The sequence below is a fragment of the Oryx dammah genome, unplaced genomic scaffold (assembly GCF_014754425.2).
Source record: "Oryx dammah isolate SB20612 unplaced genomic scaffold, SCBI_Odam_1.1 HiC_scaffold_5, whole genome shotgun sequence".
NCBI lineage: Eukaryota > Metazoa > Chordata > Mammalia > Artiodactyla > Bovidae > Oryx > Oryx dammah.
The window spans coordinates 58772867-58800387 of record NW_024070189.1 but is presented as its reverse complement, the minus strand read 5'-3'; the positions used below and the strand labels follow the sequence as shown (position 1 = coordinate 58800387).

At 42.9% G+C, this 27521-nt stretch overlaps 1 protein-coding gene across 5 annotated transcripts in view; it reads right to left on the bottom strand.

The window, feature by feature from the left end:
• Positions 1-21244, bottom strand: part of NRG2 (neuregulin 2) — a 199125-nt gene extending 177881 nt beyond the window's left edge. For all 5 annotated transcript variants that reach the window (XM_040239948.1, XM_040239949.1, XM_040239947.1 and 2 more), the window contains exon 1: positions 20539-21244. In XM_040239948.1, the coding sequence (XP_040095882.1) occupies positions 20539-21244 (706 nt within the window). The remainder of the gene's footprint in view (positions 1-20538) is intronic.
• Positions 21245-27521: the final 6277 nt, after the last annotated feature.

Below are 27521 nucleotides of genomic sequence, written 5' to 3'. Positions count from 1 at the left end.
TAAAGGCCTAAGGGGGGGCTTCCCTGGTGGTCCAGTGGTTAAGAATCCACCTTGCAACGCAGGGGACACTGGTTCAATTCCTGTTCCAGGAAGATCCCATATGCTGCAGAGCAACTAAGGCCATGTGCCAGAACTACCGGGCTCTAGAGCCTGCGAGCTGCAACTACTGAGCCCACACGCCTAGAACCCATGCTTTGCAAAGAAAAGTCACCACAATGAGAAGTCTGAGCACCACAACAAAGAGTAGTCCCTGTTCACCTCAACTAGAGAAAGCCTGCACAAAGCAGTGAAGACCCAGTGCAGTCAAAAATACATTAAAAAAATTTTTTAAAGGCCTAAGGGGTATGGAATACTAGAATGGACCATGCTTTGACTCTCCACTGGAGGTCACCATCTATGATGTCTTGATCTAAGAGAGCAATCTCCACCACTCAGGTATCCCATCAACAGGGATTCCCTGAGATAATCATCTCTGCACCCATAACAGGAGTGTGGTCTCATGTCTTGTCGATTTCTCCTTTAGTCCAGGCAGAAGGGTCCCAGGATTCCTGTCTTTATTTACTTAGGGAACAAAGACCATAAGAACTTTATTTACCCCTGCCCCCTGCAGAGGGGCGTGGGGCTGGGAAACTCTTGAGCAAAGTCAGAATGGTCTCCCCATCTAGGAGAGGAACAACCACAGCCCACAAGCCAACAGGCCTTATTTTAGGAAATATTTAGGTTCATCTCCAAGTAAGAATAGCCTAGATGTATGGAGAGGTCTGACAGAATGTGGTCCACTGGAGAAGGGAATGGCAAGCCACTTCAGTATTCTTGCCTTGAGAACCCCATGATTTCTTTGGAAGGAATGATGCTAAAGCTGAAGCTCCAGTACTTTGGCCACCTCATGCGAAGAGTTGACTCATTGGAAAAGACTGTGATGCTGGGAGGGATTGGGGGCAGGAGGAGAAGGGGACAACAGAGGATGAGATGGCTGGATGGCATCACGGACTCGATGGACATGAGTCTGAGTGAACTCTGGGAGTTGGTGATGGACAGGGAGGCCTGGCATGCTGCAATTCATGGGGTCGCAAAGAGTCGGACAGGACTGAGCGACTGAACTGACTGATGTACACATAAAACAAACGGGCTCTCTCCTCAGCCCTCCACTCCTCCCTTCCTACAGTCTTCCATCCAAGAGTCCTCTACTCTTCCAGCATCAGCTATGCACCCCTCAGCCACGGACCTGGGATTCAACCTCTCCAGTCCGATCCTCTCACTTGGGCTCCAGACCTCCGCCAAGGAAATGTCAGCCTTCTCTGCTACTGTTTCTCCAACTCATGCTTTATGTTGCAACCTAACGAACCACTTCCCATCCTAGTTCAGGTCAAACAATTACTGAGCTACATCCTATGCCATGTGCTGATCCCAAAAGATGTTTTGAATTTTCTTTCTTCCACAACTTTATCCAAGCTTTTGTCTCTACCAGGAATGATCTTCCTTCCCCTACCACCAACAACCAAAGTCCAGCCCATCTCCCAAGCTCCTTCTCCTTTGAGTCTTTTCTCATGTCTGTAACCAGATGTATCTCTAATAAATATGGATTTATGATACATGTATTTATCTTCCCTATTATTTATGTGCTGCCCTCTCCTGTAGCACAGAATCTAGTATTCTTAACAACAATTTGACCATCTGCCATTCCCTCACTAGAACTTTACAAGCTCTTTGATGGTATATCCATGTCACATTCATTTTTACTTTTCCTGCAAAGACTTCTGCACTAAGAAAGCACCCAATAAATGTTTGGCTTTCTATTGTCCATTGTATTTTCTAGTTGGGTCTCCCATAAACTGGAGGAAGCCTAGAATAATGGTCTGGATGCAAAATCCTGGCTCTGCCATTTATTTATAGCTTCATGACCTTGGGCAAGTTAGTTCAGCTCTCTTTATGCTTGCATTTTCCCCTTTGTAATAAAGAGGATAATAACAGTATTTATTTCATACTGTTATTATGAGAACTAAATGAGTTAACATTTATAAAATGGTTAGCACAGTGCCAAGTACATCATAAATGTCAAATAAGTGTTCATTAAGTAAATAAAATCACTACCAGACTCATCATTTTCCTCCATAAAATTACTTTTCCTCACAAGTTCTCCATTTTTGCTAATGGCACTACGATTTTCCCCAGCTTTCCAAGATTAAACCTTGACCCCTTTTATGCCTGCTACCCAGTCCCTCAGCACATCTCACAGAGTCTGGGAGGAAACAGGATAATTTACCTGCCTCTTCTCCCAGGTTCCATGCTTCAAAGACCCTATAATTCTCTCCTTGATCTCTCAAGCATCTGTCTCTCTCCAGATCCAGTCCACTCTGAATTGTGTAGATAAAGTATTTGTAAACATTCCTCTCCTCATATCATATCTCTGCACCAGTACCTACAATGGCGCCATATCACTTCCAAACCCAAGTCCAAACTCCTCAGCCAGTCTCTGGAGACCCTCCTTAATCCAGTCCTGCCCTATCTTATCTCTCCCGTGTCTCTACCCCACATTAATCTCCTCATGGTTCTGGAAAGACTTCTTGCTTGTCTCTGCCTCTGCTCATATTGTTCTTTTGGCCTAGAAACCTTTCCCTTATCCTCCTAAATCCCCCAAAACTATTCATTCTTCAAAATTAACCTTTAACCCTGGACTTCCCTGATGGTACAGTGGATAAGAGTCTGCTTGCCAATGCAGGGGACATGAGTTTGATTCCTGGTCTGGGAAGATTCCACATGCCATGGAACAACTAAGCCTGTGCACCACAAATACTGATCTCACAATACTGATCTCATGTGCAGCAACTACTGAAGCCTACGCCTAGAGCCTGTGCTCTGCAACAAGAGAAGTCACCACAGTGAGAAGCCTGGGTACCACCACAAAGAGTAGCCCCCGACTCACTACAACCAAAGAAAGTCTGCACAAAGCAAGGAAAAATAAATAAATAAATAAAAATGAAAAATTAAAAAAATAAATAAAATAAAATGCTGATTTAAAAAAAATTAACCTTTAGATCCAACACTCTTCTAGAAAATTTCAGCCCTCATCGATATGATTGAATCATCTTTGAATTCTACAATCTATTTTCCCTTTTGCAAATATTATATACCTTTTGATTTACATCACTTGTTATCGATTCATGTAAATCTGATATCCTCAACTAGACTGTAAACCTCTCCAGAACAAGATACATGACTACTAGATGTCCCCAGCATCCTTCAAAGAAAAGAACAATGGAGGAGCTAAAAATACAGATCTATTAGCCAATATTTGACGATGAACTTGCCTCTCCCTTTCTTTGGGAGGCAGGGAGAGGGAAAGAATGGGACTGCTTACCCATCCAGCTGATCCTATATGCTGTGTTCACAGATGGTGTGGGCAACCCTACCTGGGGAATTTGCTATAGCCAAAAAGCCTGCTCTCTCTGTTGACAAACGCCAACAATCACTGTAATCTAGGTTGCCATATGGTTCACTCAGCCCTGTAGCAAAATCGGTTTCTCGGGGATATGAAGAGACCAAAGAGGCTAGCTCTCTGATCTATGGCATGGAGGGAGGTTGCCTTGAGCCAGCCCCTCCACAAACGGGAAAGCACAGAGTGTCCAGGCAGTCAAAGCTCAAGAAGATGCAAAACTCGCGTTCCTGAGACCCCTGGCCTGGAATCCTGCAATCTGAGCCCAACAACCCCCCTCTCTCAAGACTCTTGAGACTCCCCAAGAGAAATCCACAGGTGGGCAAGGGCAGACAGAAGATGTGGCCCTGCTCCCACTGTCTAAAGAGAGTGGCCCAAAGTTGTAGCTTCATTTCTGTTTTCCTAGCATCTGGTCCTGAGGGCCATTAACAGTAAGACAATTTCCTCCCTGAGCCAGCTGTCTTAATCTAGGAGGGACACTCCCCATTTTTTGATCAACTATTCATCATTTTCCCCATTCTCCCTCCTTTGTGGATTTCAAAGGCAAGAAGAGGTCAAGCCCCATCATCTTCCTAAATTTCCCTAACCCCTCCCATCTAATTATCACAATCATAGACTTGGGGAGGCTGTTTGCATTGGATACTCAGAATGGAATATAGGGCAAGTCCAGCTTTAAGAGAGCAATATCGCACTCCAGGCATCCATATGGTCCCTCAGCCCAGGATTTGCTAGAATTTTCAAAGTAAAACTATAAACCCAGACAGGCTTTATTTTGAGGGCATGACTTACCCAGTTGGCTTGAAACAACACTCTCTCCACCCCACTTCTCACAGCTGAAGAAGAAAGCCTCATTTGTCAGCTCAAAACAAAGCCCAGGGTATAAGAACAGCCTGCACAAGGTCATACAGAAAGCTGTGGGCTGAGACTGAATCGGGAGGCTGATTTCAAGGCAGGACGCTCATCATTTGAAAACAAAACAAAAAAAACACCTGACAAAGCCTGAATAGTCTCCTCTTCCTTAACTAGGGACACCGCCCAGATTCTCCTCCTGGCCACCTAAAAGAAGCTCCTGTCTTTTGACTGCTTGATTCAGATTGCAATTCTGCCCCCCACTTGTCCCTAGTCAGCCTGTCTACATCCTAAAGTCCTAATAGCTCCTACTCTTCTGTGGCAAAGCAGAAATCTCTGGGTACAAAGAGGACCCTGGATAAATGACTTGCCTTCTTTTAACTTGAGCTAATTTTGAACCAGCTCTCCTGACCATGCTCCTTGGGTATAGCACATGTAGGTACCTAAAATCACATAGGAGTAGAAATCATTTCTTCACTCATTTCCCCCTCAATTAATATTTATTGAGCTCCTATAGCATGCCAAGAACCATGAAGGCGATTAGGATACAGAGATACACAAAACAGTCAAATTCTTCTATCCCTGGATAATCTTCCTAAGATACTTCCCATAGAGGTTAATAAAACCCAGACTACAAGCCACACATCAGAAATTTGGTATTTTTTGTTATAAACAGCAGCAACGATGATGGTGTAAGAATCCAGTGAAGCACTTTGTAACTAAACCAGCCCTCCCATTATCATCTGAAGTGGCTGCCTCAGTTTACCACGTTCATACCTCTACCACCATATTACATAACTAGACCAATCTCCTTCCATGCACCAGATGTTTATTCCCAATTGCCAGTTCTAATCCCAAGGTAAGATCCATTCTCTTAAGTCACCAAACAGTTATTAGTCAGTAACTTATATAAGTCACCAAAAAATAAGTGAGATAAAACCTTTGCTACGTTCCATATTGTACTCAAGAAGCTCACCGTCTAGAGGACCTTACACACATACCCTTGCCCTACTCACACATAGCCTTTCCCCAACCAATTACACTAAGCAGTAGGATAACATAATGAAAACATAATGTGCAAAAGCACCAAGGAAGAAAAATGTAAGAGGTGTTCAAAATTTCCAAAATAGTACATTTTGGCTATAGCAAAGAGTAAGCATGGAAAAGTGGGCTAAAGGCTGAATGGCAGGTAGAGGTTAATTGTGGAAGGAATTTTCTCTTTATTCTATAGATAATAAAAAGTTATTGAAGATTTCTGGGTTGGACAGTGAGAAATAACTTGTTTTAGAAAGCAAATTCCATCAATAGATGGAAGAAAGCAGAGATTCTGAAAATTGGAAATTCCATTTAACAGCCACTGTGGCAGCCTAAGTGAGATTTAAGTACCTAACTAGAGCCTCCTGAATGAAAAGAATGAGATTGAAGATACCTGCAATAGTAAAAATTGTCACCACTCGACAGTGTATTATATACAGACGATGGAAAGGAACCAAAGATGATTTTGCGGATTCATTTCTTTTTAAGACTTTTTTTATGAGGACAATTTTTAAAGTCCTTATTGAATTTGTTATAATATTGCTTCTGTTTTATATTTTGGTTTTTGGGCCATGGAGGCATATAGGATGTCAGCTTCCTGACCAGGGACCAAACCCACACCCTCTGCATTGAAAGGTGAAGTATTAACCACTGGACCGCCAGGGAAGTCCCAAGTTTGCAGTTTCTAATGACTTGGAAGAGTAGACAGATTGTTGTTATCTAAGACAGGAGTGTCCTAGACAGAACAGGATATAGTAAGGAGTCTATAAAGAGCTTAATTTGAGATGTGAATTGTATCCTTTGTTATGACCTCAGAAAGGTCAAAGGCAATGCCTCAAATAATCTCTGGGACTTGTTTCTGAGACCAGTCCCTTTCCATTAAAGAACAGTGACTCCTTTAGCCTGAAAAAGAGTGTCCTGCAGCAGCCTACAAGAAGCTCACAGTAGAGAAAGGCTTCTCTTGATAAGGTTTGTAGGTATGGCTTTTGTCTGATGTAAGGAACCTTGATAAGATTCATAAACAAACCACAGATTTTTAAAAATAAGTATACTATAGGAACAGTAACAACTTAGACTAAAAGGGACCAAACAGAGCAAAACGAAAAGCTTTTGGGCCCCAAAATAACTACAAGTAAGAATCAAGCTGAGTGTACTGTTCAAATTTTTATTTTCTATGTATTATGATGTTTTGACATCTTAAAAAACCATTTCCAGCTGGAGAGGGATTGTCCCTTCTAGGGCTACTCAATTCTTAGAAACAGCAAAGGACTCAGCCAGGAGCATGCCTTTGATATGTAAACTAACCAGTCCAGAGCCCTGCCTCCTCCATTTGCCCTTTAATCATCCCAGGGCCAGGTACCAGGAAACCAGGGACCACCCTTATAACTTAGAGCCCACCAAAATCATTCAAACTAGCCAATGCTAATCTGTTCACCCTGCCCTGACTTCCACTCTCCAAGGAAACTCCAATAAATTTCAACCTAATGTTTTGCTCTCTTTCCAGTCTACTGCCACCTGACCAGAACTTGGTACTCCCCCTGTGACCCTGTGTGTCATGCCGTGACCCCCATCTCTAGGAGCAATGAGTACAGTAGACTTGTTCTTTTGTGTGCCTCTCCTAAGTCTCCTCCTCTTGTGGACACATTTGACTAGATACCACCGAAAAGAATGCAGAACTGAGAAAACTGCTTAGCTGCAAACACAGACTACATTTTATGGAGAAGGAAGGATAATTAGAGGGCAACACCATGAGCCCATTGGGTAAATCCAAGAGCGGTAGACCCTCATCCCCAGGCAATAGGACTGAGCCCTACTTGTGTGCCAGGCTGGATTTCAGAACTGCTATGGACCACGACTGCTGGTTCTTCTCTTTCTAAACGAGAACATCTACCCAGATAGAAGACTAAGGAGATATAACAACTAAATGTGATATGGAATCCTAGACTGGATCCTGCATCAGGTAAAGGCCATTGATGAGACAACTGGCAAATTTTCAACAAGATCTAGAAATGAGTTAATAACTTTACATCAATAGTATTAATTTCCTGGTTTTGATCACTTTATAGCTGCCTAATTTGAGGAAGCTGAAGAGGATTCTTTATATTTTTGTAACTTTCTTATAGATTAATTTACTTTAAATTTCAAAATTTTAAGTAAAAAATAAAATCATTTAAAAATATTCAAGTATTACTAGTTTTTAAAAGGAGGCATCTGTAGCAGTTATCCTGTGTCTATATCAGCATTGTATTGGAGGGCAGATGATTTATCTCTTTAGTTGACATTCTGCAGGTCAAGAGGAACAGCATTTGAATTGCTGTCCCCAAAGAACCTCATAAGAGGAGTCTCATCTGTACCCAGATCTAATTTGGATGATGAGACCCTGGCTCTTGAGCCTGAACTTAATGTCATATAGATGAGACTTTTTGAGGGAGGAGGGTCTTGGTGAGGATGAGTTTTGTTTTGTTTTAATAAGTATACTACTACAATGGACTGTGAATGCAATGGCCAGGATGAGCATATTTTTCATGTGCAAGGAATATAAATAATTTGTGACCAGAGGGCAGACTGTAATGGTTTCAAAACATGTCCACAAATTCTTTGACAATCCTTCCAAAGTCTAATTCTCCTCCCTTTGTATCTGGTCAAGCCTTGTTAAAGTCTCTTCCAAGAAATAGAATGTGGTAGAAGTGATACCAGTCACCTCTGAGGCTAGATCATAAAAGACAATAGAACTTTTGCCTGGCAATCTCGTGGGATGCTCACTTATGGACCTTGCCACTTTGTTGTGAGGAAACCCAGGCAAGGTTGGTCCCTAGCCTTCATCCCCAGCTAAGCTCCCAGATGAAAACCAGCCAGCATCAGTTGCTAGACATGTCAGAGAGGAAAATGGGAAATGACCCAGTCTCACCTACTGTTTGACTGCTCAGCTACCATCTGACCAAAAAATACAGGAAAGACACTAAACCTCCTAGCTGAGCCCAGTCAATTCCCAGAACTATGAATAACAATAACGAATAAAGATTGCTATTTGAAGCCACTATATTTGAGGTTGTTTTGTTATGCTGCAATGGATAACTGAAACAACATGCCATAGGCAGTTGGAAACTGGAACTCAGCAAAATTAAGAGACTTTTTCCAAGTTCACATTGCTGGGAAGGAAGAGTCAGGATTTTAAGGAAATATCAGTCTGAATCCGAAGCCATTCTCTCTCAACTAACAATAAACATGACAGTAATAGTAATTGTAGCTTGTCTGCATTAAATGTTTTCAACCTAAGCAGCCACCAATCTAAGCACTTTATATAAAGTAAACTTTAAAGTAAAAGCAACTCACTGAATCCTTATCACAATACTATGAGATAGGTATTAAAATTAGCCCCACTTTACAGTTGAGGAACCTGAGACACAAAATGGTCAGTCAACTTGGCCTAAGGTTATATAGTGCTTCCCTTGCAGGTCGGATGGTAAAGAATCCAATGCAGGAGACCTGGGTTCAATCCCTAGGTTAGGAAGATCCCCTGGCGGAGGGCATGGCAACCCACTGCAGTATTCTTGCCTGGAGAATCCTCATGGACAGAGGAGCCTGGCGGGGCTCCATAGGCAATAATGCATGGGGTCACAAAGACTCGGACACGATTGAGTGACTAAGCACACACATATATATAGCTAATAAGTCATAGAGACAAGATTCACTCTTCACAGTTGGCTCCAGAACATTTGGCCCTAACTACTATACTACACGGAGCTGAAACTTCAAAATGGATTATATAAATTGAGAAGAGAACCAAGGACGATCTGTTAGGAAACATAACCTTTACAAAGTGCTGAAAAGAAAAAGAGTCAGTGATGGAAGGATCTGAGAAGGAAGCGGGAGAGGAAAGAAGCAAACATTATATCTCCAAAATACTGGAGGAACCACAGCAGGATCCACAAACCAGCTTCAGTCTTTATGGTTGAACAGTCAGACACAAATGGGCACGCACGCATGTAGACAGAGCCGCACTACTAGCCCTTTCCTCTCTTCTCTTTCAGTGGCAATGCTTACCCCCACTCTGGAATTATGAGGCTGGTATTTAACTTAAGAGATGGGAAAAGTAAACTCTTACACTTTCTTTGAAAAACATGGTTCATGACCTTGGCCTAGTGAAGACCATCAAACCCACTGGACACGTGTGCATGTATGCTAAGTCAAAGTTGTGTCTGACTCTTTGCGACCCCATGGACTGTACCCTGCCAGGCTCCTCTATCCATGGAATTTTCCAGGGAAGAAACTAGAGTGGGCTGCCATTTCCTACTCCAGGGGATCTTCCCGACCAGGTATTTTACCCCAGCTCCTACACTGGCAGGTGGATGCATCAACAGGGAAGTCCAAACCCACTGGGAACCTTTATCAGCTTGATGTTTTCTTCCAATACAGCACAAAGTTTCAAGTGATCCCTTCACAGAAGTAATGTAAAACCAAATGCATTAATTCTTATTTCTGCACAACAAGTTCTGGGCCTGGTGCAGACCCTTCACCAGAGGCCCTAAGGCTGTGACACCACACAAAAGAAGCACAAAGTCCATCTTCTGTGTGGGCAAAGGTAGAAGCTGGGGTAAAACTGGCCAAGGTGAAAACAATATTCCCAAGGGAAACAGACTCAGCTCCAGCTACCATACGCCCTCTCAGTTGGCTGAGTGCAAACCACCAACAGTGGAAACCTACTAAGGAACAAAGACAGCAAACTCCCAATCTAGGGCCACCCATGTGCCTCTCTTCATCCTACAAATTACATTCTTTCCCAGCAGCAAGGAGTGTCTCTCAGAGGTGGTTAAATCTTGCTCTGTCCAAAGTATTTTACGAGGCTCCATATCCTAGGATTTTCCCAGTATTGACCAGAATCACTTGGGCCGAGACCCAGAGGTGCCATCTGAAAGGGTTTATTGTCAGTACTTGGCCAAGACAATTTAATCTAAATGTTACTAAGAGGCCAGTGAACACTACTAGCCTTTTTGGAGAGAGCATTTTCTTTTGAAAATTAGACCTAAAAATATTGGAAAAGTTTTTCTTGGAAAAGCCTCATATTTTGTCTAAAAGAACTGGACCTAAGAGAAATTTAGCCCAAGTTGTTAGGTATAGTTCCACCTGCATAGGTACCTATCTCTTGTCTTGTTCCTATTTTCCTACTAAGTCCATCAGACATAAAGTCCAAGGAAAGACCGGGAACGTTGTACTAGAAATTTCTGGAAACTTCTCTGCTTCTTGGCTGAGGGATGGCTGTTACATTTATGACATAGCAAGTATGACAACAGGCCTAAGTAGAAAGGCTGGAGCAAGATGAGATATGGTCAGGGGATAGACCGCCAGGTAAGAGGGTCTCAGAAGTGAAACCCATCTAACAGACTGAAAAGGAAACCCTTTATGAATGAGCAGTCAGACTGCCTTTGGAAGCCCCAGTGTCCTTTGAAAGAAACTCTTCATTTGTGATCCTTGGTTTCACTCTGTAATAAATGAGTCACGTCATGGTGTGAGACTCCATTCTTCCTTTTAAAAACATTATTCTCTTTCAAATTATTATTATTTTTCTCTGAAATACAATCAACCAATGACATTGTTGGTAAAGCCACACTGGACGTGGCCCTGCTGTTACTTTATTTCTCACTCAGAAATAGGAATTCAGACACAGCAGATCATCTACTTAATCCACCTGTTCTGTCCTGACTGCTAAATAAACTCTCTCCCCTAAAGCCATATAAAATTACTCCAGAGAAGAGCCATCAACTGGGTAGTGCTTGTGAAATTCATTAGTGGCTTAAGCAATATGGTGAGGAGCTATACTGAGATTATGTGTACGGCCACAGGCACTAGTGAAAAGGACTCTGACTTGAGGAAGCTGAGGGCCACAGCCTGTGACAAAGTGATGACTGAGAGCCCTTAGGAGCCCTGAGCTGGAGAAGAAGTTACTCTAGAGAGGACCCTCCCACCCCCACCTAGTAATTTAGCCAAGCAGATGTGGCAGAAAATGCCTTGTTTTAAGGAAACGGCGAAAGAATGAACATGCTAAAAGAGAGATGTGAAGAAACACTGGGCTTCTACTCCATACACTTTCAGAAAAAAAGAATGATCCAAGAACCTGTCCTGGCCTCCGGAAGCCCCCAAGCTGCCTAAAGGCAAAGAGGTACAACCACTCCCAACTTGTGATCTCAGTTTACTACAGTAAGATGCCTCTTACTTATTTAAGGTATTCAGCCTGAAGCATGAACCGGCCAGAGTAACAGAATCCAACTGGCCATTCCAGTGAGAAACCAGGAGAGGGAATAACCAAAAAGCTCACATGGCAAGTAAAACCGAAGAATTTTGTAGAATGAAACTAACTAAAAGACAGGAATGAAACACAAGCAAAAATATTGACATGTATGAGGAAAACCATCTAGAGATAATTCTAAAACTCAAGAACAGAGAATTACTCACAAGAAAAAGAAGAAACTATGGACTATTAAGGGAAAAAACAAAAGAAAATCCTGAAACATTTAACAGAGCAGCAAAATTCTGCCTTTTATCCAAATGTCTGAAGACATTTTCCATAGTTAGTCTAGTCCCTTAGCCTGAGCTGACATTTGAGGAATCTCAAAATCTATCTAGGACAAAGTGATTTACTTTGTGATCTAAAGCAAAGGTCTAACTGCTCCCTTACTTAGCAATAGCCAGTAATCAAACATTTACAAAACCATATCTTAAGTTTCAGGCCCCAAAGATCTTATAATCAGAAGGAGCTAAGATACTGACCCTAGCAAGATAATTAGCAGTCCATGGCATTAAATGATGTGTCATACAAGTGATATAGGCCATAAACACTAAAAGTCTAAGAATAAGAAAAAACAATACTTATTGAGGTCAAGAATATGTGGCCAGTCTAGGATCTGAGGGGTAATAATACCCAGCAGATATTTAGATGAAGAACCCAAAGCAGAGTCTTTGTTCTAAAACATTTAAGGAGCAAAGCTTCATACTTCCAATGGGTTCCAATGGGTGCCACACATCAATTAATTAATTAAAATTAAACCCCACAAGCTCCCCAAATGCCACCTGTTACATGCCACCACCTGTACCCTCTCTGACCCAAGAGAGCCACCAGACCCAGCCCAGCCCAGCCCAGTGTAGAAACAAGGAAAGAAAGAGTATGAATGATTCAGTGTGAACCCATCCCCAACTCTGGAAACCCCCAAATCAAAGCAGGATGAATCAGGGACCTGCTTTCTTTGAAAGAAAAAAGGACGCTTTCAGCCATTTTCCAGGGACTTTCAGCAACTCCTCCTAACAACAATACAATGTAAGATAAGACCTGTTGAAGTAAAAGAGCAGCCTGGCAGGACTCCTGAATGTGAACCCTTGGTTGACCCCACAAGCATGATGAAATTTTGAAAGGGTCATTTGGAGTCTGAGTCTTAGTCCTCCCATTGGTGAAACAGAGAAAAGCAGTTTCTATCCATGGGCTTCTCAAAAAATTGACTACATAGACCCATGGACCCATTAAAATTTGTAGTCTACTTGGGACATCCATAGGACCAGCATTCATATCCTGGAGTCTCATGGGCTTCCCTACAATGAGACCACAGATATGATAAAAATTTCTCCCCTTGTCTGCCTCCAGTCCTCCAGAACTTAGTATTTTCACTTACTAGTTGCTCATGTTGGTCTAAGTTAAGAAGATTTTGTTAATAACACTTGCTGAGCAAGTGCTGTATTAATTATTTTACATACATTATCTCATTTAATACTCATAGCAATCCTATTACAAGCAATCACTATCACCATTGATAGAAAACTAAGATACAGAATGTAATATGCCCAGCATCACCTAGTCACAAAATGTAGAAGATGGTTTCTGAACTCAGGTTCACTTGGCTGTAGAGCACGAATTCTCATTCATTACACTATAGTTAGAAGACTTTTTCTTTTTAAAAGAAGGGCATCTATGAAAAACCTTCAGCTAACATCATATTTAATAGTGAAAGTCTATAAATGTTTTTCCCCAAAGAATAGGATAAGGATGTCCATTTTTATTACACTTATTCAACATTATACTTGGCAGTTCCAGCCAGTGGAATAAGGCAAGAAAAAGAAATAAAGACAAACAAATTAGAAAGGAAAAGGCAAAGCTGTCTCTTTTATTCACTGACAATATAGTCATGTACACAGAAAAAAATCCTTAGTAAATCTACCCCCCCAAAAAAGGGCTATTCAAGTGAATAAGTGAATTTATTAAGGTCACAGGATACAAAGTCAATATTTTAAAAATTGTTTTTCTATATGCTAGCAATGAATAAGTGGAAAACAAAATTAAACAAAAATGCCATTTACAAAAGCATCCAGAAAACATGAAGTACTAAGGAAAAATATGTAAAAGTTTTCAGTTTTACTGCAACACATTACTGAGCTGCTTTTAACCTAAGCCTTCAAGTACTACTTCCATAATTACAAATAAACTCATCAGTCTAGCACTCAAGGTGGGTGAAAATATCATCCTAATTTACCTCTCTAGATCCTTTGCTCATTTGTCCCTTTCTTCCTGGTTATTTTGTATACTACAAACATGCCCCTCTGCTACTGAGAATGCTATTCTGTTTATAGGAATTGATTTAATCAATTAGTTCATTTCTATCCATAAACCACCTCCACCTCATCTATCTGACTCTTAAAATCCCATTTCAAACTACTTATCAAAGAAACTTTAATCCTCTAACCAGATCTTTCTTTTATGACTCTTGCCCTCCTTCCAAAAGCACTACATTGGTATATCTTATGGCATTTATCATATGCTAGATTGAATTGCTATTACATCTTTGTACTTTTAGATTATAAGCTCCTTGGTGACAGGGACTGTGTCTGATGCAGCTCCCCTAAAGTACGTAGTTCTTTACACAGAGTACACATTCCAATACTTGTTGAAGCAAACCCTTGAAAGATGGAAATGAAAGGAAGTTCTTTTAGTAATAATACAACCTCTAGGATACCAAATTGCATCACACAAATTAATGATGTCCTGACTTTCCCATGGGCTGGACCAGGTATTTAGCCATGTGGTAACCTTACTCTCATTCAATCCTAAGTAATGTTAGTTCAGCTTGGCTTCTGTTTGGACCAACATCAAGATCAAGACCAAGTAAAACATCCTAGCCTAAAGGACAAATACAGATCCTCAATCTGTACAAACAGACGAATGAGGGAAGGAGGTAGGGAAGCCAAAGTCCTAAGTACAAGGCAGGAAACAAAGAAAAAAGAGAACCACTAAAGATTCTGTTTCAGAAGAGAGAATAAAAAGAAACCTGAACATCACATCTTGGGGGTCTGTGTTGCTAGTGGAATAAGGAAACTCTCTAGGATACCTGTGTCTCTGCTACTCTGGAAACATCTGCAAGGGCAAATGGAATGTTAACCGCCTCCAGCTCCACCCCAGGAGGCAAGTAGCACAATCAGGTTCTGAGCTGAGGCACAGACAAGAGCTACAGGCTCTGTCCCAGAGAAGGTCCCTGGAGAGGCTGTTTGGATCTCACTGCATGTACAGAGCAGGAAGGGAATGTTACTGTAGAATGGAGCTTGCATGCCACATTCTGCCAGCAGCAACTAGCCAGAGCAAGAAGGCTCCTTAACTCAACCTCATTTTATAATTACCAAAAACATCACAGGTGATTAGCACCAAAAGCTCTCAGTCAGTGTGACTCTCTGTCTTTTGACCCCAGGCTGGCAAAAGCTTCCCAGCTCTTGATCTGGGTACAGCACATCCTCTTTCATGTCATACTAAAGCCTTTTAATCATCCTCCAGGTTTGCTTCAGTTCCTACAGGCTTGCTTGAAACGCTGCTCACCAAGATCATCCGTGTGTACTGTTGTTTTTAAAGGAGTCTACTTGAATTTCACATGACAGTCATTTTTTTCAAACTTGTCATAATACCCAATGTTCAATTCATTTACTGTCCCAATTTTCTAAAGAGTTCCCTATATCATCTCTTGAAATTGAATGTACATATTCCAATAAGTAAGTGGGAAGGGTTAATTCACAGGAAACAAGTAAGACAAAAATCCCTATTTCACACACATCCATCCAAACTCAAAATTTGGAGGGAAATTCCTTTTACTTTTGGTGTAAATTATACTAACAACACCTCAGATCCTGAAAAGAAAGTCCCAAGAACAGGTGTCAAAGACTACACAGGGGAAAATTCACTGAGATCATCATTCCTTTCCTAAGTCAGTGTTCAAAACTGCCATATGCCACTAAGCCAATAGGCTTTAGAGGGTTAAGAATGCCCAATGTTTAGGTTTGCACATTTGCTTTAACCCTACTTATCCAAATGGCAATTCTTTGATCCTCTGAAAATTTAACACTACATTCAAGTCAGTTACCTTAAACGTACTTCAGAACTGTATTTGAGTGACCCATTCACTGTGGATTCCTACCAGCTGTATACGAATATGGTCAAAATCAAATTCTTTGTCAGCAACTGGGGTCTTTGGCTTCTAAATGAGAATTAAAGCAATCAGGCACTGTGGCGTTTTCTCTTCTCATATATGGGATCATGTGATTTCCCACGTGGACGCTATTGTGAGATGACCTACCAAGAGTGTAAACAGCAGCAACTGCTGTGTGAGTAGAGCTGCTGCCCTGAAGCTTAGTGACAAACCTTTGCATCTTCCTTTGAGCATCTCAATTAGGACTCGCTCGCAAAATGCACTGTCATGGAAAACTTCTTAATGTCAAAGTATCTGAAAAATTAAGTTGGTATTTTTATTCCTTACCCTAGGGTTATATTTGTAAAGAAGGATACTGGTTGAGATCTTGGATTAGGTTTAAAAAAAAGTTATATATATACAACTGGGGAAGAATTTACCATAACATTGACTTAATGGAAAAATTAACATTCTCCATCTGTTAAGAAAAAATACAAGATTACTTTGAAAAAAATTTTGCTTTTAGGGAAATACACATTTCAAGATATGTAATAATTGCCTAAGATCTGGGTAGCTAAGGACAGGGGTAAGAAGGAAACTTTTCACTGTATATTCTTGTGTGCTTTCTAAATTTTGAGCCATATGAAGGTTTTACATATTCAAAATATATATACAATCTTATAAGGGAAAAGTTAATGACATGTTTGCTATTAGAAAATGAAATTAAAATATCCCAGATAATGAAAGATAGTTAAGAGCACTGGGACCAAGAAGAAGTTAGTCACCTACTTAGTTAATATACCACCCCCTCTAGCTCCCAGATCTTTTGTTAACTCAAGCTGATAGTTATTTCTGTTCAGACATGGGAGTTGGGGGAGGTGATAAACTGCCCTCTAAAAAAAGGGGGGGGTCTTCTCCAGCAAGATGTAGATTCTCCATAAATCCCATTAACTCTAATCAGCATAATGATTAAGCACATTGTGGTTAAGTACTCTAGTTGATAACAACTCCTTCAGAAAAAAAGGTTCCCATAGCGACAGGTAAGGGCTTATCATCAAACTCAGCTTTTCAGCACCAGACTTAGTGTCACAGATAGGAGAAATAAGACTGGTTTAGTATTAATCTGGAGGTCTGCTTTTTGAACTTCACTTGACTTCACCCATTCAAAAGACACTTATGAGAATCCCTCTGTAAACCAGGGGCAGTACCAAACACTGAAGGGCAGGAAAGGAGAAAGACCTCAAAGATAAGATATGGTTCCTGCCCCAAGAATTCCTATTGGCTGAGAAACACAGCCACTGAAAGAAATAATGACATTATAATGATAATTCTACCCTTAAATCTATAACCAAGCCTGTCCTCACTACTAGGACTGGTCAGTTTCTAATCTACTTTCACTTTCCCGTCTTCTAGCTGCAGCACAGCTGGGTTTCCAGCTGGCTGGGGAAGAAAAGATTCTTTAAATAAACAGCATTTTAAAAATATGCAGTTGCTTTTGCTATTCTGAATTTTGTGGACCACCTTGCTCTAATATGTGAATCTGAGTGTCACATTAATTTAAACTATTCTAAAGAACATAAAGATCCCCAGGAATACAGCTATTCTATCTTTAACAATAAAGTACACTATACATTGGAATAAAAAGCCAAATCAGAAAGTCCCAAAGGAAGAATGATTTTTCTTTAAAATATATATATATATTTATTGCATCTATTCAATAATGAAACAATTTAAAAGCCATATACATATAGGAGAGCAACAAGAAAGGGTGTGATTAAGCCAAAATATATGCAACCATCATTAAAAATGCAGGACTATTTGCAGAACAGGATGCTTTCATAGCATTGTACAGAATTTCTAACCTCTGAGAGTCCTTTTCGAATCTTTTTCCTGTTCTTCCCTCATAAGGCACAGAAAGCACACCCATGTATGTAGTCTTCTGAGAAATGCAAAGATTTTACTCCACTCTTTACCACCAGAGGTAGTAATTTGGGATGAATGATACACATTAGATCTATAAAAAAGGCCTCTGGCAAATACTGCTATTCCAGGAGGACTTCACAGGCTTCAGGTCAACATTTCATACTTGTGGTAAAATTACTCACTTATGAAGACCTTCATCTCTCCATAGGGCACCTTGTCCCCAAATCCTGGCCCACCAAAATACAGCTTTCTGAAAGATCTCCCTAGGAACCGTACCTCCCAGAACCCAGACAGTTCAGAGCTGAAACTGGCTAAACAAAGTAACAATTCAACCACAGTTGCTCAATATAACGGCCATGATGACAGTTTCCAGGTGCCAGTTTCCCTATTTTGCAATGGGCAGATCTGCTCCAAGGAGAAAATGTTCCCAATGACCCTTTGGCCCAGAGGGCTTTCTTTAGACATAGAAAACAGAAAATGAATTTGTTGGTTATTTCCTGCTGAACACAAGGAAGGTGTTGTGGTTAGTTAAAAAGATTTGCTTCCTTATTTAATATACCATTACTAGTGCATGTTTTCTTTAAAAACATTGTAGAAAATAAGAAAATGCAGTTTATGCTCTTCTGACATATTATCACCAGTTCCACACGTTTTCTTGAGAAAATGTCCTTTAATTTCTAATCTCCTTAGATAAAGCTCCTCCCAACCTGATGTGTATCTATTTACCATCAATTCAAAGCAAAAATTTTTGTATTCTAAAATGTTTACTCCCATACATGTTCCTGCCCCTTGATAATCTGTAATGTGAGGGCCTTCTCATCAGCAGTGCTTGCAGCCCTAAATTTATCTTTCTGAGAACTACGTTACACATGCTATGTTTACGAGATGATCACAACTTAAAAGTGGACTATATTTCTGACCCCTAGGTCTTTCATGATCTCCACATTCAACTATTAAGCTATTAAACACTCACTAAAATAAACAAGGTATAACTGAAGGAAGAAGGGGGAACAGAGGAGCAAGACCAGGGATGATGACCACTGGGGCTGGGTGCACCAGACTGGGGATTAGGTGGGGATGTACACAATGCCCACTCAGGAGCAACTCACTGAAAACCAAGACAGAAGCTGTCCTTGGACAAGGTTCAATAAATGTTTTTACTATCTATTTCTCGCTGCATAATACAGTTCCACAGCTCCCCCAAGGAATCTCAGGGGAAAAAAATCACTTAGCAGAATAAAAAATTAGAAATTCTTAACTGGTCTCAACTTATCATAAAATGTTTCAGAGCATAAAACCAACATTAAAGAGTAGTCAACAATATTCCTCAGAACAATGTCAGAGAGAGAAACTGCTGTTATCACCAAAAGTTTCTTTCTTCCTTATTAAGACAGTGCAAGATTCTTCTGATTAAAGTGATCACAGTTTAACATAATACCTAGATATATTCCCACCACAAACTAAAATTTGTCTTCTGAAGGACAGGGGCAGGGAGGGGGCGGGGGACATGCGGTAGAAAGGAAGCTTCCAAAAGTCAAAGGCATTGATCTAGAAAGATGAGGGCAGCAAAACTTCCTCCGAGCTGTTACACATTCTTTGCTACTCAGAGTCTTATTTACACTACTCAGAAGCAGTTGGCAGACTAGTAAATATACCAACTTCTATGACAGACCAGGGTATCTATCACAGTTCAGTGACTGCACAGCTCAGACGCACACTGCAAACATCAAATTCAGCCTTAGTTGGGACGAAATGAAAACCCAATATGAATAAGCACAAGACAGGCTAACACCAAACACTCCAGTCCAGCCATGATTTGGTTTGAAATAGCTTCCTGAGAAGTAATTACTGGATTCAGGGACAAGGAGGAAAAGATCTTAAACTGACATTTCTTTGACTTTTGACATGGGAGACTCCATTCCCAGCTGCACAGATCGACAGACTTCAGTGTTGTGTTTCTCATCACCTGCATTCCTGTGCAGCACCCAACATCATGAAGATGAGATATGCAGTCAACACATCCTGCGCCGTTAAGATGTCAGAGCTGAACTTCACAGCATTCAGGAGAAGTTACTCTATTTCACCCGTCATCACAAGCAACAGACCTAGGAAGATCTCCCAGAAACAGCCAAAGAGCTGTCTGCTCACTAGTACTGGAGGTTAAGAGACGGCTGTGCAACCAGCTCAGCAAAGACAAGCAATCACGATGGAGGAAAACAAAACAAAACAAAACCCTGAACCACATGGGGGACAGAAAACAGTAGCAGAAAAAGTCCAACTCTGCCTGCGCCAGCGGTGTGGATGAGCTGAGCCCGAAGCCCAGGACAGGAAGGAGGGGGCGGGGGCCATCATTCCCTAGGAGAACTTGTAAGCGGAGGCCTTCACAGCCTGGGAGTCTGCCCAGCTGCTCCTGCAGACCCTGCCAGCCTGGGCAAGGCAGGCCCTTGGGAGCAGAGCGGGCAAGGCCTCCGAGGGTCACTCCTGACTCACTGAGCTTCGGGCCAGCAACACGCGAACCTCTCCGTTTCTCCTGCCGCTACTGGGCTATGATGGCAGCTTTCCAGCCCCACATGCCATACATCAGCCGCAGATCCCTGCTGGCACAGGCCAGCGCGTCCCCCCGCCCCCCAGCCCTGGCACACTTCGAGCCTAATCTTTCTCCCCAACACCAACCCCCTCACCCACCATGCCAAGCGCCCTGCCCAGGGGCAGCCCCACCACCCGTTCTCCCGCCACCCCCCACCCCCACCCCTCACCAGCGGCCCCGGGCTCTGCCAGGCCCGGGCACCTGCAGATACCTCCCGCCCCACCCCCATCTTCCACCACCTCGCCCCTCCCCCCTTTCTCCAGCAGAGAGAGGGGGCAACTCACCGCAGTCAGTGCACAGGATCTTGCCCACCTCTTTCTTGAGGTTTTTGCCGTTGGTGTTGAGAGGGGCAAAAGCTGTCTTAAAGACCAAGGGCTGCTCCGTGGGCTCCAGGAAAAAGATGTAGCGCTGGTTCCTTTCGAGCGGCGCACAGGAGCCCACGCTGATCACCTGCTCGCGCTGCAGTCCCCCGCTCCGGAGCGGCCACTTGTCCAGCACCTTCACCAGCGCCACCCGACCCGAGGCGGGCGGCTCGCGGGTGCTATTGGAGCTGGAGCCGCCGCCGGCCGGGGCCAGCCCCTGTACCTTGCCCTCCACCACCACGGGCGCCTTGTACGCCTGGTCCTGCACCGACTTGAGGCTAGGCGAGTAGCAGGCGAGCGACACACCGAAGAGCAGCATAGAGAAGCCGGGGGCCGGGTCGCGCCTCATGCCTCCGGCGGCTGCGGCTCGCGAGCGGGCGGCGGCTCTCCGGGCTGCGGGGCTGCGGGGCTGCGGCTGTTGCGGCGGCCGCGGCTTTGGGGGCGCAGCGGGACGAGAGATGCTGCTGCTGTTGATGTGGCTGCTGCTGCTCCTGCCGCTCTCGCCGCTGCTGCCGCTGCCGCTGCTGCTGCTGCTCCTCTCGCTGCTGCTGCTGTCGCTGTAGCTGCTGCACCGAGCCTTCTCCACTGGCGGCGGCGGCGGCAGCGCTAAGCAGCAAACCTGCCGCATCTGGCCAGGCCATTTGGGGGGCTCCGCCGCTCCGCCGCCGCCGCCGCCGCCGCCTTGGGAGGGGAAACCAGAGCCCGCTGGAAAACCGGAAACAGCGTAACGTTAGCGCCCAGTAACCCTCCACCGGCGGCCCGGGGAGGTGGCCCAGCTAGGGCAGGGGGGCAGGCGGCGAGCGGGCCGAGATGCGCAGCGCGGAGCGGCGCAGCGCTCCCACCCTGCGCGCCGGGACCGGGAGGAGGATGCGGAGGATGGGACGTCCTCCCACTTGCTCTCTCGCGCCCTCTCTACCCCCGAAACGAGTGGGGAGCGCGGCTTCTGCAGGGGAAGCTTGGGACTGCACTGCTTTAGTGCTTAGCTTCAGGCCCCGCAGGGAAGCGAGAGGAATCGTGCTACCCTGTGCTTTGGGGATTTATGGGCACGATAGTGGGGGTAGTGCGTGAGCAGAGGGCGGGGTAGAGGTAGCAGATTCTGGTACCGTCCTATGAAGGTGGGAGTGGGACCCAGGGTGTGCCCTGCCTTTGGACATCGGCTGTGGGAGCCAGGGAGATGCCACGGCCAGGGTGACTGACCTGCCTCCTGGGTTGTACATTCCCTTCCCCGGCAGGACCCTACGGGCCAGTCCCTAATTGAGCCCACGGGCTTGGCCCTCCACCGCCTGGTGAGTGGCTGGAGATTCGAGTCAGCTGGGGAGGATCCCAGCCCCGTCATTTGGGGGAAGAGTTGAGGCTACATGGAGTCTTGGCTAGGCGTTGGGGCCACCCAACCAGGGGTGGTGGTTAAGAGAGGGTCCAGCCTCTAAGTCTCTGGGCTTTTTCCAGCAGCCAGGCAGAACCAGGCTGCATGCTACACAACCCCATCACCTTCTTCTTTTTTTCCCCCTTAAAGCCGCTCCCTAAGGAGGTGGGGGGTTCTTGGGAGCCAACCTGAGAGCCAGAGACGGTCAGGGCCAGAGCTACCCCACAGGAAATGGTTTCTTTCTCAAATATCGATGCTTGCAAGAAGCAGGAGAGTTTGCTTCCCTGAAGCCAGCATCTGATTTTTAAAAGCAAGTTAAGGATCACTTTCTCACTCTATCACTAAGGATCCAGAGAGTTTTTAATGCCCAGCTTATGTCCTTGAAGGATACGGAGCTCAGGAATTCCAGTAAGGTCTTAGAGAATCTTATCCTCGACTGAGGACTGCAGGAAACCAGCCGGAGGACGTCTGACTTGAGCTGGGAATGCTATTCTGGAAAGGGAGGAGGGAGCTAGAGCTTTCCCTCCTGGCTAAGAGACATCCCAAACTTAACATACTCAAAGCCAACATCATTATTTCTCCCACTCAACTGCAAATTCCATGTAATTATTAAGGGAGCCATTTTATACTTGGCCAGCCAACCCGGCCCAATAAGACCCTCAGTCTCATTTTATTATTCCTTATCCAACCAACCTTCAAGTCCTTCGCCTCTACCTTTTTAAAAAATCCCTACCTTTTTAAAAGCCCCCACCTTTTAAAAAATCCCCAGTATATCTAGTTCCTTTGCAACTCTGTGTGAATACCTGAGGTGCAGGTGTTCCTCATCTCTTCCCTGACCACCGCAAAGCCTTCTAACTGGTTTCCACACCTTTCACCTCATCACCCTCCTCCAGTCCTACCACTGCCAGAGTGATCTTCTAAAAATAAAATATAAATATGATTTGGCCATGCCACTGCCCTCAGGATTAAAGTCCAAACTCTCCAGCATGGCTCTTCATGGGTTCCTTCTACATAGTCAGCTCAGTCCTCTGGGAGCCAAGCCTCTGCTCTAGCAATCCTCAGCACATTGTGCTGGTTCTGGGTGTGCTTCTGGACATGATGTCTCTTGTATCCAAAAAGTCACAGCTCTGCCTTGTCCACCTGGAAAACTATTCTAGCTCTAAGGCCCAGCTCAGCAGTATGCCTCATCCCTCCCTGGCTATGTGTGTACCACCATCCCCACCACCAGACACACACACGAGAGAAAGCTAATCCCTTCCTCTTCTGCATTACCAAGTCCATGTACATATTACTATTATGGCAAAGACCTGTACTGCACTTCAAGCAGCTATTAATCAGTCTGCTTTAGACCCATCAGGCCGAGCACCTTAATGGCAGGGACTATATCCTATTAGTCTTTGGATGCCAAAGGGGCCCCCAGCACAGCCTGGCATAGAATAAAGATCAGCAAATCCTCAGAAAGAAGGAAGGTAGGAATTATTGAATGGAAACTCAGTTCTCTTAAAGGCATCAAGCCCATCTTGTTGACCCCTTCAGTGTTTCCTTTTCTATTTTCAGCTATCATAACTATAAGGAAGATTACTAACTCCACCCTCTCATTTTTTTCAATGGAAGAGACAATCCCAGGGAGGAAAAGGAGATTACTCAAGATCACACACAGCCAAGATTGTACTCAATCTTCTGTTTCTGAGACCAGAGTAGTCAGAGGAGACCAGCGAAGAGCTTGCATTCTAGGGTCAAGCAGTGCTGGGTTTCATACCAATTTTGTACATTACTAATTTGGGCTTGACTCTATTTCCCTCTCTAGGGCTTAGCCTCTTTATTCATATCATAGGGATCATACTGAGGTCTACCTCACAAATTGTTTTTTGCTCATTATGTTCTTAATTCAATAAATATCTGGCTGAGTGTCCCTTCTGTGCCAGGCACCAAAGCCTAGGGCTGGTCAGTGGAAATACTGCAGTGACCCGAACTGACACTGTCCCCACCCCCAAAGCTCTTACTCCATCTGGGGAGACAACAGCAAACGAGCAGGTGAATAGGTAACTGTCCTGACTGGAAAAAAAAAAAAAACAGGATGAGATAATAGGAAATGATGGAAAAAGGGGAGAAGATAGGTCTACTTGGATAAGGGAAGGTTTCTCTGAGGAGATAACATTTAAACTGGGATTAGAAGGATTTGAAGGATGTAGATTATGTGAGATAATAAGTGTAAAGTGCTTAGAACAAGGTCTGATGTAGAGTAAGGGCCAAAATTAATGCTGAATGTTACTGATATTTTACTTATACCAGTGTATAAGTAATCTCAGAGCTGAGACTCTCTATGTGATATGTAGTTATTGCACACTAGGACTTTCTGTATATTAAAAATGCAATGAAATTTTGCAATACTAGATGCCAGTGTAATGAATAAAAATGCATATTCTATTTCTTTTTTTTCACATATCCATTTTCAAATATAACATGACATGGTTAAGCATGCAGAAGAGTGCAACAGGTGAAGAAAAGTGGCAAGATATGCTATCATTTGATCTTTTCTTAAAGGACAAATAATTGAAAAAACATTAATAAAAGAGAAATACATAAATATTTGTAGATTCTAGATTACCTTTGAGTGGACACAGCAGAAATGGAAACAATAGTATTTTTCTGGAGAAGGGCAATGGAGGAATGGTGTGTAAGAATACTTTTCATGATGTTCCCTTTTGTACCTTGTGAATTTTTTTATCACATTCATATAACACCTATTTCAAAAAAATGTTAGAAGATCTTCTAATCATTTTTACTCGTGCTTATTTTTTTGTCATGTATTTTCTAAATCAAAAGCTACTGAAAGTAGAACTATTATTATATGGAATTTCTTGAAATTTTTTTTAACTTTAAAATAAAATTCTGGTGCTAAAAAAGGGAGTTGGGAATTATTGCACTATAATCTTATCTTCTTTAGAATACAAAAATGTTTCGAGATCCCAACAGTCCACTAGAATTCCTGCGGCCACAGAGGGTGGAGACTTAGGCAGAGATTTATAAAATGAAGAGATGTCTTTGTCCAGATTTCCCCAAGGTGTGGTGTGTGTGAGTTTTCAGAGTTAACATCAGCTGCTTAGTAAAGAAGATCAGGGTATCTGGTTTGCTAGGACAGTTTGATTCTCTTCTGGCTTTTCCTTAAGGATCAAAGTGAATTGGTACACAGTCTTCAAAAGTAAAGCTTGATATTCTGAACATGCTAGCTCTTCAGTGTAATTCAATAATTGCTTGTCAAAGTAATAATAGCTACCATATTTAAATGCCCCCGTGGGACTTCCCTGGTAGTCCAGTGGCTAAGACTCTGAGCTCCCAATGCAGGGGGTCCAGGTTCCATCCCTGGTCAGGGAACTAGATTCCATATGCCACAACTGAGAATGGTGCAGCCAAATAAATGATCTTTTAATAACAATTTTTTAAAATTTAAATGGCCTCCTGTATGTTAGGAACTTCGTGTTTCCTAAAGCCATGCCCCCAACGACTTTGCATTTCAGAAACTGAAGAGATTTACAGAGGTTTCATAACTTGCCCAAGTGGTAAGCAGTGTTGGGATGACCATTCAGGCTTGCTTTGTGTTCAACACCACCATGTCTCTCTGAGGAAAGGAGTCTTACAGCCTCCCTTTCACTGTCATCTGAGAGGTCGCCAGTCTCTCTAAAATACTTCCACCAATGTCAGATTATCTGAAATGTATGACACTGGAGAGCAGATGGTTTAAGCATCAGTTCAAAAAAAAAATGAGGAAAACTGAGACCCTGAGAGAACCTGTGACTGTCCCAGGATCACAAGCTACGGATAGGGTTTCTCACAAATGCAAGGTCACATTTTGAGGCTTTTTTTTTGGGGGGGGGGTGCCTTGTTTTTTCTTCTGTACTTATTTTTCTTTATTGATATCATCAACAAAGTTGTCATATATTTAAAGTGTACAATATGATACTATGATACCTGTTTACATTGTGAAAGGATTCCTACAATTGAGTTAATATTAGCATTTCCATCACCTTTTATATTCCCCCCACCTTTTATGAGATCATTAAGTTCTACTGTCTTAGCAAATTTCAACTATAGAATAATTATTAACTATAGTCACCATCAACATTCAGAAAACAAAGATCATGGCATCTGGTCCCATCACTTCATGGGAAATAGATGGGGAAACAGTGGAAATAGTGTCAGACTTTATTTTGGGGGGCTCCAAAATCACTGCAGATGGTGATTGCAGCCATGAAATTAAAAGATGCTTACTCCTTGGAAGAAAAGTTATGACCAACCTAGATAGCATATTCAAAAGCAGAAACAGTACTTTGCCGACTAAGGTCCATCTAGTTAAGTCTATGGTTTTTCCTGTGGTCATGTATGGATGTGAGAGCTGGACTGTGAAGAAAGCTGAGCGCCGAAGAATTGACGCTTTTGAACTGTGGTGTTGGAGAAGACTCTTGAGAGTCCCTTGGATTGCAAGGAGATCCAACCAGTCCATTCTAAAGGAGATCAGCCCTGGGATTTCTCTGGAAGGAATGATGCTGAAGCTGAAACTCCAGTACTTTGGCCACCTCATGCGAAGAATTGACTCATTGGAAAAGACCCTGATGCTGGGAGGGATTGGGGTCAGGAGGAGAAGGGGACGACAGAGGATGAGATGGCTGGATGGCATCACGGACTCAATGGACGTGAGTCTCAGTGAACTCCGGGAGTTGGTGATGGACAGGGAGGCGTGGCGTGCTGCGATTCATGGGGTCGCAAAGAGTCGGACATGACTGAGCAACTGAACTGAATAGTCACCAGGGTATACATTATATCCTAAGAGCACATTCATTTTATAATGAAAGTTTATACTCTTTCCTACCAACCTCTCCCCGTTTTCCCTCACTCCTCAGCCCCTGGCAGCCACCATTTTATTCTCTGTTTCTATGTTTTTTGTTTGTTTGTTTGTTTGTTCTAGATTTCACATATAAATGATACCATGCAGTATTTGTCTTTCTCTGCCTGGCTTATTTTACTTAGCATAGTACCCTCCATGTTCATCCATGTTGTCACAAATGGCAGGATTTATTTCTTTTTTTCAGGCTGAATAATATTCCATTATATATATACATAAATATTCCATTATATATATATGATATATATTTCTCACATTTATCCATTCATCCATTGATGGACACTTCAGTTGTTTCTGTAACTTGGCTACTGTGAATAATTCTGCAGTGAACATGGGAGTTCAGGTATCTTTTGGAGAGAATGATTCTGTTTCCTATGGATCAAATTAATACTTTTGAATAGAACCAGACAGAGAAATGGAAAGCAGACCTGTTCACTATACAGGCTCCCCACAGACTTGTGAAAAAACTGGTTCATGGTAGCAGTGGGCTGTGTCACTACATAATAATCACTGAGAACAAAAACAGAAGTAGACAGAATGGTATAGACATACTGAATCCAAGATAGAACACCCACATGAAAAATTTGGCTTCTTCTCCCAGATCCCTCCCACACGAGATGGATTTCTTCCAGCTTTAGCCGA